This window comes from Lepidochelys kempii, chromosome 4 (genome assembly GCF_965140285.1).
Source record: "Lepidochelys kempii isolate rLepKem1 chromosome 4, rLepKem1.hap1, whole genome shotgun sequence".
Lineage (NCBI taxonomy): Eukaryota > Metazoa > Chordata > Testudines > Cheloniidae > Lepidochelys > Lepidochelys kempii.
In genome coordinates this window covers 18,325,973-18,345,706 of record NC_136383.1, presented here as the reverse complement: position 1 = coordinate 18,345,706, position 19,734 = coordinate 18,325,973, and the positions used below count along the sequence as shown (strand labels likewise).

Here is a 19,734-nt window from a genome sequence, read left to right as displayed (position 1 = left end):
ATTCCTGAAGAATAATCTGAATGCTTAGTCTCTGAATTAATTTCAGATAGATTTGATGCTTGCAATATACATATATTTGAAGAACAAAAATGTAGGGATGGATACTTCTAGTGTTATGTCAGTTCAGGCATGTTGTATTAGTACATCCATAAATATAGTGACGTTTTAGATGGATTACTTTAAAGATTATAAGCAATTTTTGTTTTTAAGAGAAAGTGAATGGTCATTACTTTAGCATAACCTATTCACTAATGGTCATGTATGATTGACCCATGAACTTCCTGATGATGCGATCCAAAGCACCATTTAGAAATAAAAAATAGCTACTGGTTATCAAGATGTTTGTTTCTGTTAGATCCTAGTTCTCAGGTCTCTTTTCTGAAGTCATTTGACAAAATATAAATAGAGAAGTGGCTGGGTAAGACTTGGTTTTGCTTCATACAAAAGTCAACTCATAGATTCCAAGGCCAGAAAGGACCATTGTGATCATCTAGTCTGACCTTCTGTGTAATACAAGCCATAGAACTTCCCCAAAATAATTCCTAGAACATCTCTTTTAGAAAATCCAATTTTGATTTAAAAATGGTCAGTGATGGAGAAGCCACCATGACCCTTGGTAAATTGTTCCACTGGTTATCCTCATTGTCAAAAAATGTATTCCTTATTTCCAGACTGAATTTGGCTAGCTTTACCTTCCAGCAATTAGATTGTGTTATACCTTTCTCGCTAGACTGAGGAGCCCATTATTATATATTCCCCATGTGGATACTTAATCAAATCACTCCTTAATCTTTACTTTGTTAAACTAAATGGATTCAGCTCCTTGAGTCTATCACTATAAGTCATCTTTTCTAATCCTTTAATCGTTCTCCTAGCTCTTCTCTGAACCATCTCCAATTTCTCAACATCCTTCTTGGATTGTAGAAGCCAGAAGTGACACGGTGTTCCAGCAACTGTTGCTTCAGTGCCAAATATAGAGGTTAAATAACCTCTCTGCTCCTACTTGAGATTCCCCTGTTTATGGATCCCAGGATTCCATTAGCTCTTTTGGCCACAGCATCACACTGGGAGCTCATATTCAGCTAATTATCCACCACAACCCCTAAATATTTCTCCATTAATAAAGAGAGGCGTGAATAATCATAGAAACAATAATGAGTGTCAGTTTGTATTTGGTCTCAAATATGAAGCATATCTTACTGTATGTCAACTACAAGGCAGAAAAGCAGCATTTTATTCCCATCCCCTTAAAATAAATGCATATTTGCCTGATTAGAGAACTGTGAGATTTGGGTCTGGTAGGCTTTGTCAGGGTCTTAGGCCCAGGCCTAAAAAGAAACAAGTTTCTGTTGGGAACCATGTATCAATCACTCTCTTGCATTCTGTATTGTGTCGTCTCACCGGTGTTGTAAGTGAGGGGGATTAAGATTGAAACCCACTGTGGTGGCTGAAGGAAGTTGTAGTCCAATTGTTTCCAGTCAGCTATGTGGCTGGTGAGAAGGAAGTCAGGGGAGAAACATTGAGACATCTCTGTATGTGGCTATAAATAGAACCCCTGGTTGAAATAACCGTACTCTGGAAAGTGGCATAAAGCCCCAGACATAAGGCTTGATGTCCCTTCCTCCACAAATGTTTGATAGGTCTTCTCATTACCTTCTAAGGGAGCCAGACACACAGTCTAGCATGCAACTTTGTGGAAAGCTCCAGCAAGGTATGAAAGTTGCTCCTCTCCCTAGCACTGTGATCTGGCAAACCTGCAGTGCAAGGTCTTTAGATCTGTAGCTTTCCTGTTACCTCCCAGATCATGGAGCTTGCTGTAATACCCTTAGGGCCCCCCTTCTTCTTGCACCTCAGATGCACAATGCCCTCCCCTCCCCAGCAAGGTACAGAAAGGTTGAAATTGTCTTTATGGGCCGGTATGTCAGATCTATATGGATCAACATCAATGCTGAGTCATACTGAGTCATGATTGGAAAACAAGGAGTCCTGGCTTTCCAATAGTATAAAGCATTTATTCCGCTTCCTGGAAGGTTGCATTAAAGGCATTAAAATGAAGTCATGCTCACTATCATCTTGCTTTTGTTCTCCCACTGGAAATCTGACATGAATTTAGCTGGTACCACAGTATCTAGAACTCAAAGACAATTAGAAGCCCCAGGGACTTATATCTTAAAAAAAAAATCTGTTTATCATCCTAGCTTTAAAGAGATTTAAAGCATAAATCTTTGTGTGATATCAGCTGTTGAAATCAATTTGGAATTCAAATGGAAATAAAAAACCAAGAGTGTAACCAGAGTGACATGATTGTTAAGGTATGATATCTTGTGATTTGCCAAGGCTAGAACCCCTTTGGCAATCTAGCACTTATGTTTTAGGACAGTAAATGTTTCCAAACACTGGCCCCTGGACCAGTGATCTAAAAGACAAAATGTGTAGTCAATGTCCAGATCGGAATGCATTCTCCCAAGTGAAGGGGTTTTGATTTGTTTTTCATATATTGGCTATAGGGTCTACAAGTCAATATTCATAATAACATTTTGAACCAGAAGTATGAGAAGGAATATCAGGATCCTGAATTCTAACTGGAATTTTTGCCTTGCAAGAAGGCATTTGACTTGTTTGCACATAAGAACTGTGACCCAAGAAACAATTTGCTAACTCAGAAATGTAAAACCTAGCTACTTGCTACAAAGCAGTGGGGTGAGCATATTAGATATCTGTATCTGGTGCTGAGGAGTGCTGGGAGAAGATCCCTTCTTGTGCTGACCGTGGACATGTTACAAAATTAATATTTATTTAAAGGCAAGCTGTTCTTGATAGGTACAGCTAGCTTTCTTTTCCAAAATGCTACAGAGCATGATCTTCTGCATTAGTAGATCATTTTTCTCAGGGTACTGGAGTTGCCCTAGCATTGGTGTGAAAACATTCCAAATATGCCCCATTGCCCTAGAGTATGCAGTAGGAACTAATGCAGAGAATATGGATGCAGTGGTGTGGAAGGCATCAGAAAGCAGCATTTCTCTCCTTGCAATGCAAATCCAACTTGTTTGTTGTATATCAATGGAGAATGTCGTCTTTCTTGCTGAATGTGGTATAAAATGTGCAGGCAATTCCCTTTACGTGATGAAAAAGGGAAGTTCTTCTGATATATTTGCTGTCTGCTTTAAAATCTGCATGCCTCTGCATAATTTAGGTCTACTATGTCACATGCACTTGTTTATTCATTAACATGCCCACTGGGGATGTTTTTTTCCTAACCCAGGGAGTTAGTAGAGGTTGACTTATGACCTGAAGCATGAGGATTTGTCGCCCGTACACATTTATATCCTCTCGAATGTGAACATGACCAGTCTTAGTAGTCAGATGCGTGTCTAATCCTCTTTTGAATCCCATTAACCTCCTCCCCTCAATAATATTTGTGGAAGTGAGTTCCTTAGGATCATTATGCATTGTTTTTAAAAAAATTACTCTTTTTAGCAGTGCTAAAGTTGTGGCTTTTTAATTTCATTGGGTGACTCCTTCTGATCTCTTACTATACGGAAGGGTAAATAGGATCATCTGAGTGACCTTCTCACAGTGAGGTGGCAAAGTTTGCAGACAATACTAAACTGCTCACGATCATTAAGACCAAAGCAGACTGTGAAGAACTTCAAAAAGATCTCACAAAACTAAGTGATTGCACAACAAAATGGCAAATGAAATTTAATGTGGATAAACGGAAAGTAATGCACGTTGAAAAAAATAACCCCAGCTCTACATACAATACGATGGGGGCTAATTTAGCTTCAACTAATTCCTCCTGCAGTCTGTTCAGGCTCAATTTCAGTGGACCACAAGCCCCTAGCCTGATTTTTTTCATGGCTCTAAGAGGATACATCAGTGAAGTTACTTTATAAGAAATGCAACATGGATTTTATTCAAAACAACCTCATGAGGTAGAAGTTTCCCACCAAAACTTCTGTAGTTTAAAATGTTAGTCAAGACTAGAACTTGAGGCTGGAAAAGGAAGCTTTATGGTCCGAGTCTTACTGCTATCAAAGTCAGTAGCTAAACTTCCATCGACCTGTATGACTCCAGGATTGGGCTTTCCTTGGCCTATTTTTGTTGACCTTCCATTGTTGCTTAAAATGGTGTGTGTTCCAAATCCCTGTTGCAACAAGTAATGCTTCATTTGTCTTCAAGTTGCAAGGATTCCTTGGGTTTCAGGTTTAATCACATTGGTGTTCATTTTCTTAGCACAGGTGCAGCAGTGAACAGCAGCGAAAGCCTCCCTCCATCCTCATCTGTCAACGACATCTCCTCCATGTCCACTGACCAAACCCTGGCATCTGACACCGACAGCAGCTTGGAAGCTTCTGCAGGACCCCTCGGTTGTTGCAGGTGACTAGCCGCCTGCCTGCGAAACCCAACGTTCTTCAGAAGATGAGGCAATTTAGGGGGAAAATAATAACAAGAATAAACGATGGAAAGGAAGAGAAATAAAAGATAAAGATTTAAATGAAACAAAACCCTTTTCAGCCTGCTTCTCCTACAGAGTTATGTAATGCAGCTAAGCTCAAGTATATATTTAACTTATAGTTGCTCTGCTTTGGTCTTCTTCCAATGATGCTTACTGAAAAAAAAGGGAATTAAAGAAGCCTTTTTTTCCCCATGAAATGTAAAATTAATGGCTGCAAAACCAGCAACCTGCAACTGTCCTTTTTCACACTGGCATGACAAGGTGTGCAGTAGCCACTCTACATATGTATGTGTGTGTATCTGATTTCACTATCTTGCTAATCTATTTTCCTACTTCTGGCCACTTAGATATAGATACACACACATTTATCTCAGTACCTGTACAGCAAACATACACAAATGTGTATGATAGTATGTGCAACTGTGTATCTCTATACATTATATACAGATATGCAGTGTGCACTCTAGAACTAATTGGCCCATTTCATGTGAACATCTGTAACATATTGCCAGTATATAATCTGTTCTGTTTGTTCATTAAGTTGTATATCAGATAAGATTTGTAAAAGCAAAAATAATAAGTCAAGCCTGAGCTCTCTCAGACCCTTGAAGATGTAGCACCCCAATTTCAACTGATATATATATTTTTAATAATACTGGTTTGTACGGAGGATGCACGGAATGGAGATTTACAAGGAAAATGTGCATGCTAACATTTGTTGCTTTGATTTTTAGCACAGATATGAGCTAGGACCAGGTTAAAAGGAAGCATATCTATCTTTGGGAGCTGTTGGGGTTGAGGATGGAGGAGTTGTCCTGTGAATACCTAATATCTCAGCCCACAAGGACTTCAGAGACACACTTTTCATAGTGATAATACAGTGAGTTATTTTTCTTAGCTTATAGATAGGCTTATCATTGTTAATTATAATGTGTATGTGTGTGTTAGGGGCTAAAATGTGGGGGATAGGCTCAGATAACAACAAGAAGGATGTACACAATTTTTATGTATCATTTATGACTAGGTGCTTGGTCAGCCAGGATTGCAGACAAGGGATGTTTGCAGTCTACTCCCTCTCTAGGTATTTGTTGCTGCAAAGGAGTTGAATTCCCTTTAAATAATTTCCCTTGTGGGAATTACATTACTTGGACATCATTGATTCTATAGTTCGTTTCAGCCTCCCCCCCCCGCCCCCCGGTGACAAATCAGCTGATTCCTCAAAGTGCTTCATCAACTGGGCTACACCTAGCAGGTTAGTAAATTGAATGGTCAAATATTCTCATACATTTAATATGCTTTGCCTTTATTTAACAGCCAGGAGCCAAGCTGAGAGTGTAACAATCAGGATCTCAGGCAGCTTTTGCATATTTCAAAGAAGCCAATATTGAGTAAATATCAATTGGATTTTGATGGATAATAATACTTTGGACTTGCAGCAGAGAGTAGTGTCAGGTCTTTTAACAGCGTACAGCAACACGACACAATTGTTTAGGGCAACTGAAGAACTGTTTTTCCTCCTGAAACAGCAATGAGAATTTTAGGTAGGCAAAATGCAACTGTCTGAGTTGGAATTTAGCCAGGATTCTAGGGTTCACATCTCTCTCCTCTTATCCAAATGTGCTGTGCCATCTGTAATGTATGCCTCATCCAAATGGCAGGAAAAGTTAATTTAAATAGCTTATTCTAGTTAACTGTAATGTATGACAATTTTTGAATCTACAAATATTTGATTGGACAGTTGACAAATCTGCCATCCCTAAACTGGGGAAAATATCTGAATATCAACTGAGATTTTGTCCAAAGTAAAAAGCAAACAATAAAGCTTCCACTCAAGTATGTAAAATAAAAATAAAGAATAAATGTAATGTAAACTCAGAGTTAGTAGCTCTGAGTGGTCTTGAAATTACACTATAAAGTAATTTTTCCCCAGGTATGTTTTGGTGGCTTTTTTTCCATGACATTTTTTCATATATTGAAAACAAAATTATGTATGTAATTTTTCAAAAAAACTCAGTTTCAGCAGTAGGTGTGAAAGCAATAAGTATAAACAATAAATTACTACTGCTAATAGATTTAGCAATATTCTCTCTTAAAGCCATGAAACATCAAATCATCGTTTAGCAACATGACCTTAATCCAGCCTCAGGTGAATGCAAATACTCGTGAAAGTGTTTAAAGGGATACCACAATGCATTGTAGGTGTGTCAAAAGCAATAACACTGAGGGGGATTCCCTAGCAATAATAGCAGTTATCAGCTCCAGCTTTCAATCATCATACGTTAACACTAGTAAAATATAGAGAATTCACCTCCATTTTAGGTTGTCTTCTCAACTGAAAAAAGGGTGAGCCTCTTGGAGTGACAGATTATTAAATGAGTACAACTAACCACAACCATGCCATAGACTTTCAGAACAATTTCTGGGAAGTCCTTTGTAGAGAGCTACTTAAAGTGTGTGGAAACTCTCCCAAGTTTAATCTGTCAAAACTAGAACAACGACCACTCTCCTGTGCAGTACAATTCATTTTTCCCTGGGCTGATGAAAAGGGATGCGGACACCATAAAAGACGTCCCAGTGATTGGCACTATAGGAATCCCTAAGATAGAGAATACAGTTTATCTAAATGCCCATCTAAGGCCCTGATTCATCAAAACACCAATGCATGTGTCTAAGTCACACACAGGTCAATGGGATTTACTTATAATTAAGCATATGCTTTAGTTCTTTGCTGAATAGGGATGAACATAGTTAAGTGCTTTGCTGAGTTGTGGCCTAAGTAAACAATCATAGCATTTCTTTTTATCCTTAAATTTGTCAATCTTCCTTTTGGGCAGCTCTGCTCTTTGAAGGGTGCAAGGCTCTCCACCCTGGACAAAGCTATCAGCAAATGAGCAATAGACCTTGTCGGATCTGTCAGAGCTGGAGTAACAACCCCTCAAACCTGAATAGTATCATTCATTTTCCCTTGGCTCAGGAAGTTGATGCTGTCAGCATGTAACCTAAAGGAATACAGGTACCGATCAACTAGAAACTACAGTGACTCATGCTCTGTAAATACCTATGGATAGATAAAAACCTTCATAGCTTCTAGAAGTTCCAGACATCGGTGTTTCAAGCCTTTTCCTCATTAGTTCAATATTGTAGCCAGCATGAAATGATGGTTGCTCTTATTCTCTCTCTTGCAAGTGATTTTTAAATCTACCTCTGTTTTTAATAATATTAATTAATACCTTGCACTTATATGCTTTCAAAGTGCTTTACAGCTAAAATAATGGAAAGAATGAGACACATTCTGGCTAAGGGCTAGATTTAATGCCTGAAGCTGCTGATAGGAACCTATGCACTTTTGAAATATCCCACTAGGCACCTAACTGTCATTGACTTCCATTGAAGTTAGGTGCCTAGGTGCTTTCGAAAAATCCACTAGGCACCTATCTGCATCTTCAGGTCTCTGAAACCTTTAAATACCTGCCCTTAAGTGACTTCCTTAAATCATGTTGATAGCCACTGGCAGAGTAAAGTGATTGCCAATCTCTGTACTGAACACTAGTTAAAGTCACTTTAAGAAACTGTAAAAGGAGGAAATGATTGAAGAACCAATGGGGCTACTACATCTTCAGGGGCATCTTCCTAAGTTTCTGGATGATATGAGAACCCTACAGGAATTACAGTGTACTAATGCTTCTAAGAGACTGATATTTTTCCTTGTTTGAACGTGAAGGAGGTTGAAATAAACAGATGGTTATGCAGATCTAGCTATTGGTATGGAGATTAACCTTGCTCCTGCAAACTTGATGGCTGTTGGAAGAGTGGTTTCTTTTTAGGCTTGCTCTGGTTATGCAACACCCACAATGCATGACTGACTAATCATTTCCCTTATAGAAAAATATAGAATGTAACAGAAAATTATCACCAGCCTATAGAATTTAAATAGAGGTATAATTTTCTGCTATAGGATTCTAAAGATTGGTTCACTAAATCTCCATAAAGGATAATATCCAGAGTGCCCTACTGGTTTCAATAAATTCTAAAGAAACATTCCATGAAGACTGTAAAGTATCTTTAGACAATTAAAGTATTTCTTTAAGTTGGTCCAACGCTGAGATGTTTGCAACTCACATTCTTCTTCTGAATTATTCTAGTTTACATGGGTTGCCTGATGTAACCTCAAGTTCAGTAGAATCCTACATCACATGGCGTGGAAGTACACTTGGGGTAGCTTATTTTGTTGATCAGAAACAGAACCTAGATGACGAACACATCCCTCATTCAGTGAATTTTTCCTTTTCAAATTCTTTTCTTCATGGCATAAATCTGTAACTCCAAGAGGTGGCAACATTGGCTAGATCAGATGATGCTGTGACAGTACCACTCACTTTGCTCAATTTACAAGCCAAGCTGAGGCTCCCGTATGTGGTTTCACCTTTGGGCTGTTACCTGGTGCTTACTGAAGAAGCTAGACTTATGTTAGTGCCCTGAGGACAATTTCCATGACACTGTCCCTTCATTAAATCCCATCCAAGTTGATACCATTGAGTAGAGCTCGTTGGAAGTTTTCTAACAACAATTTTTTTTTCATCTGAACATGCTGATTCATCAGAACCCAAACTGTTCGTGAGACAGGGTTGGTTTTGATGAAGCTTCCAATTTGAAAAAATTTGGAGGGAGAAAAAGGTTTTGAAATTGGCACAAGTCCCAAGTTGACCTGATCTGCTTTGTATTATTATGATCAGTTTGCAGAAATTTTTCAAGATTTTCCCTATTTGGGACAAGACAAATTTTCAAAATCTCTAAAATTCTCAACCCAGCTATACTCTTTATTGTTTCTGAGGAGAGGAACACAGAATGAAAACCTGTTGGGAAAGAATTAGATTTTTGTTAAATAGTCAGGCAAACACAAGTGTGAGTTAGGTGTTTAGGTTTGTATTTTTTCTGCGTGCACGAGTGGGTGTGTGTTTTTAGGTTCTTCGTGATATACTAATATTTGATCCAAATTTCTTAATGTGGAAAATGACCCTGTAAACTTAATCAAACCTTGCATCTTCAAGAATCTGATAGTTGTGCTTGTTTCAATTTACATCAGTTTTCAAAGGATACCATTAACTTGTGGCAGGCTGAAGATGAACTTTAAATAAATATACCCCCTGCACAAACAAAAAAACAATGTTCAGCAGATTTGAATATTCCACAACTATGTAATGTCTTAATTAGAAAAAAAATTGTTTGTCATCTTTGAGGAGTTGGAAAATAACTCTGTCCAATGTAGTTTAGTGGAATCCATGAGATATATTAGGAACTTGTCAGTAAGACCTAATATCTCTTTTTTTTAATTTGGTATTGATTGCAAGAGCTGAATTGTTTAAACCTCATTTCTGTTCAATCTCGTTGACAAATGTCAGGTTAAGGCTTTTGGAGAAGGTCCAAGTCTGCAAAAAGAACATTGAAAACTCCTGCCAAGGCCAAGTGAGTCATTTCCAGCTGAGGCTGAAAAGTATATACTCAAGTAAGACTTGGCCACTTTGGAAACTAAAATACCCTCATTGTGCTTATCAGTTTAGACAGGCACACCTGTTCTCTTCGCTAATTTCCACTGAACAGAGCCATCCTTTTCTTCTAGAAAACCAGATATTTACAATGTAAATAGCTGAACTGATTCTATTCTTCTCTGTAACTAATATGTAATAATTCACCACCTCGTCTTGTTGGATCTTTTAAAAAAAAGATCACTGTATGCCTAAATGTAGTTGACCTCTGGCTATTTCCTTGGTCAGGCATGTACTGAGAAGGAAGATCCCAGGGGCTTGTGTATATAAAGAATGATGTATATTTAGTAAATTAAGTGGGACTTACGGCCAGTATATATTAAACAACAGCATCTCCAAAACCTAACTAGGAAAATGAACTGTTCACCTTGCCACGTCCATTCTGTAATAAGACACCTGCCTGTAGACCTGCATGAGCGGACTTCAAAGTATAACTGACATTAGGGACTGTAACATATAAGTGTTGATTAAAAAAAACCACAAAGCCAATAAAAGTTCAGCATGAAGACTGGGGGATAAATATCCAACTTTGAAGCGGTAGCCAGAACCACTAAGCATGGATAAACTGAAAATATTACCATTTCCCCTCCTTACATTATTTTCTTTTTTCCCCTTCTATGTTCCCTCTGGTTGGTGTAAGGGCCCCATATTGGCTTTGGCTTCATTCATCGATAGTTTTGAGTTATTAAAAGCAGAAAGGACTTTCCTTCCCCCTTCATGTCAAAAGAAAATCTTGTCTGAGTTCTTCTCATGAAGATACTTTTCACTGGTGTACTGATTTGCTTCTGTTTAGTTGGTTTTTAGTGTTCCAGATAAATAACACAGTGTAGTAAACCATATTGATATAGGACCTCATTATGCATGTCTTCTGCACTCATTAACTTCAGTGAGACTTTGAGAGCACCAAGTCATGTAAGGTCAGGATTCAAATGAAATACTTTAAGTACTCTGTGTGTGAAGCCCCAAGTGCACCTCTGTGACTGTACATTAGGAAAGCTGCTGAATTTTACAGAATGGGACCCTCCTTACCTGTGAAGAAGCTGTGGCCAATGAGTGAACTTCACTCCTCCTCCTCAGGGCACCTGTATGAGGCCTGTGCTTTACTTATGCCCTACTTTGAGGAGTTAGTGTTGTGGAGGCCTTGTTAAGAGCTCTCTGCACAGGGGTGTATTTCACCGACTGAACATGTATGTATGTCAAGACAGACTGTTCCAATAAGGAATGTTTGGGTTGCTTTCTTTTAGAACTAGCTCTATACTAATTTAATTAAAATAGTTTTATCCAGGAAATCCTATTTGATCTTCATGTGGTGGGTGAAATAAGAAAAGGCAAACATACAGCCCTCTCTGTTTTCTTGCCCCCTTTCCTTCACCCCTTATTAACTTATGGAGATAAAAATCAGCCTAAAGCAACTCTCAACTTACTTCAATGCCTTTAAGGAGCAGAATAGAAAAGAGTGGGGTTTGGGTAACATTACTGTTGTAAATCAGTGATAAGCAAGGAATTCAAATGTATTTTTGTGTTAAGATAGTGATGTGATTAGGCTATGCAGAGCTGAGTCCCCTACACTAACCAGGCGAGCATTGTGGTCTATTCTTCTTCCAGTTTTCATGCAAAGAAATGGGCCACAACTAAAACATTTAATTCAAACCCCATTGATTTGCTGCAGAATTTGGATTTAAAACCCAGGCTCCAAACACCTTTATAAGATTTTGGTTCCAAAATGGAACGGGGAGGTGGGAATATTTTCCATTTAAATGTACTTGAAATCTTCCAACACAGAGTTTTTGTGAGGCTTGCACCTCTCCAGCATAGAAGTAAAAATCTTTGTGAGAACACTTCATGAGATCTCTGAATCCAAATCCACACACTAGCCATATTTTTACTTCAAACAAACCCTGAATCCTAAATTATAGTGGTTCTAGATCAGGATCTGGCCATTGCTGTTGCATATCACATAATGCCCATTGACCTTTATAGGGAGCTGTGGTTCAAGCAGTTTAAAATAATAGACCTCTAACTTGAAATTTCAGTTCTTTAGTCTGCTGGTCTCACTTTTAATTTCACTTATTTTGGTGAAAAGTAGTTTGTTATAGAAAGATTGGTTATGGCAAATAATCTATGTTGAATAGCATTTATAGAAATGAGGCAAAACTTTACCTGTCCGTTTGTTCAGAACACATAGGAAAGAGAGTGGTATCATCATTGGGATTAAGATCAGCAAGTAAATTTTGTGCCTGGCAAAAATTCATGAGGAGAATGTAAGGCTGGATTAAGCATATTAGTGCAGGTTTTAATTCATCTTAGACGTTTGGTATGGCTTCAGTCCATTGGTGTGATGGGAAACTAAAGCCTGATGGTCCTGTAGATGGAAACTGTGGCCAACAACCAGTCATTTTGGCTTTCTCCACATTACTAATGGCACAAGCCTTTTCTTTTGGGGGTAGCATTATACTATTTTTTAGAAAAAACACATTCTCCAATTAAACTGCTCTCTAGCTAAGACCTTCCACAGACCAATTCAAATAAAGCATTAACTCCATTTTAGGTTAATACACTGTGCCTTCTCCAGCAGATGGTCATGATTTTTAATCATAATGTTCTGAACTCTCCTACTAACTGTACAGCTTGAAGCGCTTAGCTAGCATGTCTTCAAGAAGATGTGATTATGGGTCTCTTAGTGTATATGGTGCATTGTGAGCAAGTTTAGTTGGTTTAATTACTAGTGATTTCGTAATGGATTTGTCATATTTTAAAATGGGCCTCGGGGGAAGGATTAATTATTGTTTGTCTTGTTGATGCCTCCGTCGAAGGCTCTGTCCATATCCCAGCAGGACACACATTTGTATATAATAGTAACTGGGCCAGTGAAAAAAATAGCTACTTTTCTGAATGCTTGTGCCAAGTCTCCTTATAGGGAGCAGCTGGTTCTCGGCTCTGCAGTGAGATACTGTAAATGTGGAAAAAATGATTTGAGCATCTAAAACTTTTCCCGTTCAAAGGAGGATTGTGAAAGGAATTTCAAGATGGTTAACAACTTCCAGCTCTGGCTGATGTGAGATGCAGGTAGAAAATGTATGATCTCATCTTAATACAAACTAAATTTTGGTTCCAGGATATTCGAGAGACAAGGTGGGTGAGGTCATATCTTTTACTAGAACAACCTCTGTTGGTGAGAGAGAAGCTTTCTAGCTACACAAAGCTCTCTTGCTTGTCTCTTTCACCAATAGAAGTTGGTCCAATAAAAAGCTATTAATTCATCCATCTTGTTTCTCTACAAACTATATAGGCAGACATTGAAATCATTCTCTTTCACTTTCCAGGAACAACCAATTGTTTAGGGGATGTGTGGGGTGGAAAATCTTTTAAGGTCATCTACTCACTGATTGACATATGTTAGGGGGGAAAAGTCCTATATAGATATGGGCAAGAAATCATCTGCAGGTGCCATGAAAATACCACACTGTCATCAATTCCTGCCTAACATCTGAAGAAGCACAAATGAAGTGGAATTGGACCATTGAGTCCAATATGTGACAGGGATCAGTCCCTGAGGCATCAGGCGGTGGGAAACACCCCTCAATGTGCCGCAGTATATATGATGGTGCAGAAAACAGTTCTTCTTGGTGATCAATTTATGCCAGGAGGCATCAGGATTATTTGCCTTACATTCTCCAAAACCAGATCTTATCTTTTCAGCTTCAGCCCTACTGCCTTATCCTAAAACTAGGGAAAAGAATTACTAGTGGGCTGAACTCTGATGAGACCCCAAGCCAGGAGGAGAGATTTGCGGGGTCCCTACAAATCAAATGTGGACCAGGTTTGCCAATGAGGTTAAAAAAACGCAAACAAAACAAGACTTGAGTCTAACCTGAAACAAATTTAGAGTGAACCTACACTCTTTATTGTAGAATATTGATTTTTTTAATGACCCCAAACACTGTATTAGCAAACCTATCATAAACTGTCCTGGTTGCAGCTCTTGCTGTAAGGTTTACATAAGGACAGGCTATGTTTCAGGTAAAACAATCAGACTCAATCCTGCATGATTTGAACCCCAATTTAAGGGAGCATGAACAAAGAGAAATTTAAATGAAGAGTTTGCATAAAACCTTTCTAAAAAGCAAAACTGCTAATTTCCATAGAGCCCCTAGCCAGAAGTGGGAGGACTAAGAAAAAGAGAGGGACTGCTATTTAAAGTCACTGCACCTAGTGAGAAATGAAACCCTATATCTAAATATTGTGAACTTTGGAGTTCTAAGGCAGAGCCCTTGTCAAACTTCAGCTCAAGCCCAATGACATATCCTGTGGGTTCTTAGCAGTGGCAGAGGATTGCTTTTTGTATTCAGTTTCCTGAAAGGTCAGTGCATGTTATTTAAGCGTAAATGCACTTACCCCTTGTGTTCTCTCTGGCACTGTAGACCCTCTCATCCTCTTCCCCACTCCAAAAGAGAGGCAAATTCAACTTGCCTGGATAATTCAGCAACACTCACAGTTGGTGATTCCAGTTGGACAAGTGGCAGCACTACTGAGCTGCTTGCTTTTATCTTGCGGACCTTCTGCATGATCAGTTCAAATGGAATGAGTATGTTAATGGCAGAGGCAATAAAATTACAGTGTCACTACAATCTTTCACACACCAGCAGCAAAATGTAGGATTGCTAAAACTTAGGGAATGAATTGTTGCAATGAGTGTTAACTACCCTTTCTCCTTTTCTGGTGTTAGTGACATGGACGGAATAACAGAAGTGTCGCCCCCCCTAACATCTTTAACAGTGCAGCATACAATGCAATCTACATGGGCACAGCTACTACCCTTTAATGCACAAAATGTGTTGGTGCCATTGTGACACACAATGAAACCAGAACTCAGGGACCTGGAGAAAGATTCCACTCCAGATTTGCAATGCATCTCTTTCAGCAAGTTGACTGTGGTATTGTTTTAATTGCAAACCCTTTAGTGGACATAGCACACACTGGGTTTAGAGCTGGACAGGGCAGAGTTGACAACCAAGAATATTCCCCAATTATTCCCTGCCGATGCTGGTTTGTATTACTGTAGGGAGTTAAAACTTACTTCTCCTATGACTGCAGTTTTCACATTACTCTTCTGATTGTGGCCTTGTAAAGTTGTATGTATAACCTCTTTTAGAAGAACACAAGTGAAGGAACATGAGGTGAAGCAAGATCATCATCTAAAGGCAAGAATGTGCTGAAGGCATCACTGGAAACCAAACCAGTGCTCCTATCAGTTCTGTACTGCATTTCTTCCCCTACTCTGTGAACACTGGGCAGTTTATTATGTTCTTGATGCTCATGGACATTTCAGGTAATACTGCTTTCCTTGGAACAAGCATGTTTCTGCAGCAAGTTTGCTGTTTAAAAAAAAACAGTTGCCAGTTACCTTTATGGCGTGAGTTGTGTCTTCTCCATGGGAAGACAATGCAGGAAAAACTCAGATGGATCCTTCAGAAGTGTCACTGGCAGATACATTTTCAAAGCATTGTATGGGATTTTAGCCATGGTGAGTCCTGTGAAAATCATTTGCAAGCCTGTGCCTAAAATCCCTCAAAAGTTGGAAGAAAGTATGTTCATTTACACACTAGGGTTTCTCCAACTGGTACCGACCGCTGATAAGCGTGAGACTAGTTTGATGAAACTCACCTCCACACAAGAAAATGAATGTGTCAAAATGGAGATGACATGCTTGCATTGTTCTCTCTTTCAGATAGCTTGGTGGTTTAGGTTTGCTGTAATATAGGAAAGGGGAATTATTTCCCGGGGGCATAGCTACATTGCTTTCTCCCCACCTTCACGTTGTCGTCTTTGCTTCTTTCATGTTTCCATGGGGTTTCATATCAGTGGACTCTGTAAGAGCGTACATGAAATAAAATATAACCCCAATGAGGCCTGATACAGTAAAAGCAACTGGAGAATGCTGTAATTATGTAGACCCCTGCTGAAACCCCCATTTAAAGTATGTTTAACACACAGCCTACTTCCCAAACAAAAGCAAGTTATCTACCTGTAATTCTTACCATCTAAAATCAATTATTTAGTGGATTCCTACCCTTGGGTATATACTTTCTATTTGCACCCACACTGCATAAGGTTGCTGACGTAGTAGAAAGTGAGGGATCTATTGCAACTGTTAACTTTGGAGAAAAATTACCTATTTAGCTGTAATTCTTGGTGCTTCCCAAAAATATAATGTATGATGAAACCCTACCATTAGGTCCAGCCTTCAAGTATAGTAAATTAATACACAGTGAGTTCTCTCAGAGGAAGCATAGATCCAAAATACTATATGTTTGAAGTAACTACTTTCAGATCCAGTTTGGTGTATAATGAAATTATCTCTCTGATGTGGTACATCTGTCAGGTAATCCAGAAACAAACTGCAATTTGGCAGTGTTGGGAGCTGCCATCAGAGAGGGTCTAACTTTGTCACCATGCTAATTAATATCTTCATCTGTAAATGGTCCCTTTTAGTATCATTCACATAAGAGTGGCAGAATAAGGTCCAAAGAGAGTGTGATGTAGCTTTGATAAGTTATACCCACCTCTCGAATTGGAATAGTTTCAACTACCTGGTGTTCCAAAGAACCTACATATTTCCAAATCACTTCTGATGAATCATTCTCTATTTAAATCTTAAGGGCTCAGTGAGGTTAGTATGATCATCTACACAACCCTAATGCTCCCTAGCATAGCAAAATTTATGACAGTCTCTCCATAAAGTTAATTTCATGTCTTCTATTTGTAAGTAGAACACTCCAGTAAGAGATATTACATCAGATATACAGTAGGTAAAAATAAGATCAATGCATTCTCTTTAAAAGATGACAATGTAGTATGACACTTACTGATTAAGGAAGTCATTTTGCCCTGTCAGAAGGCTTTTTTTTTTAATTGTGATTATACTCAAATCCATGATACATTGTTTAGAGCAGATGTCCCCCAAGAAAAGTCATATTTGTATCAACCTTATACTCTTGCTCTGAGGAACTAATGAATTTGCATTTTATAGCAAAGAACATGCAAGGAGGATATAATTCCTCTGAATTACTGGCATACATGCTATAAGGGTAATAAGCAAGGAACAGTGACATCACAGTGTGAATGAGAGCAAGAGCATGTTATGTTACTTTTGCAGAAAAAAATCAAGTGGAATAGGATTTAGGGTAATACATAGCACCAAGAAATTGAAGAATGAGCTATAGAGTTTCTGCTGTTTTCTAAGTAAATGGAGATTATTTGCCAAGCCAATTTTTCTGTAAAATAGTGTCAATTCAGTCATCTCTTGAATGAGAAATTTAAGCATATGCATTTCTCTAAATGCCAGTTATCTGCTAGTTTAATAAAGAACTGAGGATCTACCACATTTTTTCCCTTTCAATATCGGAACACCTTTCCTGAAATGCAATCGGTATCATTATTTACAGTATCGAGAAATGCACAGTATGTGAAATACAATAAGACCTGTCTTAAGCCATTGTCCAAAGAGATGGCAAAAGTCAGTTAGAAGGTAGTGCAGAATTGGTCTTAAGGGACCTGATTCTGTATTGCCTCGTGGCATGGTTTATACACGTGAAAATTTGTGCAATACATGCCTATTCTGATTGGGAAGCGTGGTACACACACACCCCAGTATTGACACAAGGGATCTTATGACTGGTTTCAGAGTAGCAGCCTTTTCTTTTTTCAGATAGGATGGGGATGGATGACCTTAGGCCCAAGGTATTTGGGAGTGGTCTCAACACAGGAGGCTGCCTCTTAATTAGGGTGTCTTGTTCAGATTTTACTGTACGTAATTTCAGTGCACTTTTTAAGGCACAATGAATGGTTAGGAGTCATAGAACCATAATTCAAGGGTATTACAATGCACAAGGCATAGAGTCATTCTTTTTATTTTTCCAGGAATGCAGTTGTCTCATTTGTAATAATAGATGTAGCGCAGTAGCTTTATTGCTATTGCTTAAACCTTCGTGAGGGAAGAAAATGAAGTAGGCTATAATGAGTGTTGAACAATAGTTTCAGCCAAGCCATGTGATTTACATAAATTAATGAACTGGTACCTCATTAGCATGCTGATCAGCCAGTCAGAACAACTCTGTCATTATAAGCAATTTTGTAGCTGGTGGTACGTTTAGCATTGCAAACGGATGGATGCACACCTGAGAGTCACGTCAGTAGGAAATGATTTCATTATCATCATTACTGTGTTAATAGATACCAAATTAAATCAGCACAGTGGGACAAAGCGACATATTCCGATTGGAAATGGTCTTCATACAGGAAAATGCTTGAAAAAAAAAAATTAAACTGCTACTTGCAGCCCAGATCCTAAGTGGAATTCCACACCACCACCTGTGCTGGCGGAGGGCCAGGTTTGGAGACCCTCTGCCAGGAGATTCTCTTTCCCCTACAGTGTGCTGCCCCTTCACTGGTGGTTCTCCCTCCTCTAAAGGAGGGAAGAGGAGTAAGGGGAGGCATGTCGAAAGAACAGCCGATGAGTTCACACAGAGTGTGAATCTGTAAATGCCAAGCCCCTGCACTAGAGGAAAGCTGCAGGCCATGGCACCTGTTCCGCCTTCCATAACCTGGGGGAGTTTCTCTGCTGTGACTTGCTTCAGCACAGTGTCCTGGCCACAGTTACTTAGGCTTGGCACTCATTTTCAGAATATACAAATGCATAATTTGATTGATGCTTTTTGTTCTAGTTGTCACGTCCATCACTGAGCAACAGAAAATGCAACATTGTTTTCACATGGAATTTTAGCGTGACCTTTTGGTTAGCTGGCAGAATTCTACATTGTCTCTCACCAGGCCTGTTTTAACCAACTCCCAGGACTTTGACTTACATCCCCTTAAACACAGAAGACTGAGGCAGGCAGCTCTCAAGGCTGGAAAAGAAAATGCCATTCTTCAGGCCTGCAGGATTTAAAACATTGACTGAAAGGCAATTTTAACTAACAGGAGGGTAATAAATTGTGGAGTGCCCCCAAAATAAACCTTTTCCCTTTCACATCTGACCCCCGAGAATGAAATCACTCCCACCCAAAACAACTACTGCAGAAGCCATGTATATTAGCAAACAATGCATTATGTTTTCTTCCTTATCTCATGCGTGGATGCCAGGTAGTTTAGAGTTAGGGACTTGTTTGGAAAGCAAAGCTCCTACACTAACTACAATCATTGCTGCTGCATGGAACTCACTTTAACAACAACACTAACCTAGGCCCAACCCTGCATTCCTCAGTGAGGCAAAACTCCTGCTTTACGTCCGGCAGGAGTTTTGTCCAAATAAGGCAGGTGGGATTAGCGTTAGAATCTTATGGAGATTGCACAAGTGAGGAGGAGGAAGAGGATGTTCAACTACTAAGACTAGATGTAATTCCTTTATGTAAAATAAATAGAAGTTCATTTTTTTTGGTACTGTTTGTGACTGATTTTGTTCTGGTGTGAGAAGGAGGTACGTGCACGGTTCCTCTACAGCAGTGTAAAAGTCTGACAGTCTTTTTTTCCCATGCCCAAACTCCAGCTCCAAACAGCACCGGACTTTTCAGAAAAGTATAATCACTTCAGGAAATGACATACCTGCGTCTCCGGTCCTGAACTAATTATATTTTTTTAGATGGAAAGAAAAAAAAAAGACACTCGAGATTTTAAATTTACTGTGTATGAATAAATACTCTGTGTGTGACTGAAAATAAAAAGAACTCTTTGAAA

The 19,734-nt window shown here is 38.9% G+C and overlaps 1 protein-coding gene across 23 annotated transcripts in view; it reads left to right on the top strand.

Moving 5' to 3' along the window:
- The window catches only part of MAPK10 (mitogen-activated protein kinase 10), a 266,180-nt gene extending 246,446 nt beyond the window's left edge, over positions 1-19,734 (top strand). For 17 of the 23 annotated variants that reach the window (XM_073340583.2, XM_073340584.2, XM_073340591.2 and 14 more), the window contains one exon: positions 4,242-19,734. In XM_073340583.2, the coding sequence (XP_073196684.1) occupies positions 4,242-4,384 (143 nt within the window). In that variant the 3' untranslated portion in view covers positions 4,385-19,734. Of the gene's footprint in view, positions 1-4,236 lie in introns of all 23 variants that reach the window. The other 6 variants (XR_012158458.2, XR_012158459.2, XR_012158454.2 and 3 more) reach the window with 6 other exon arrangements.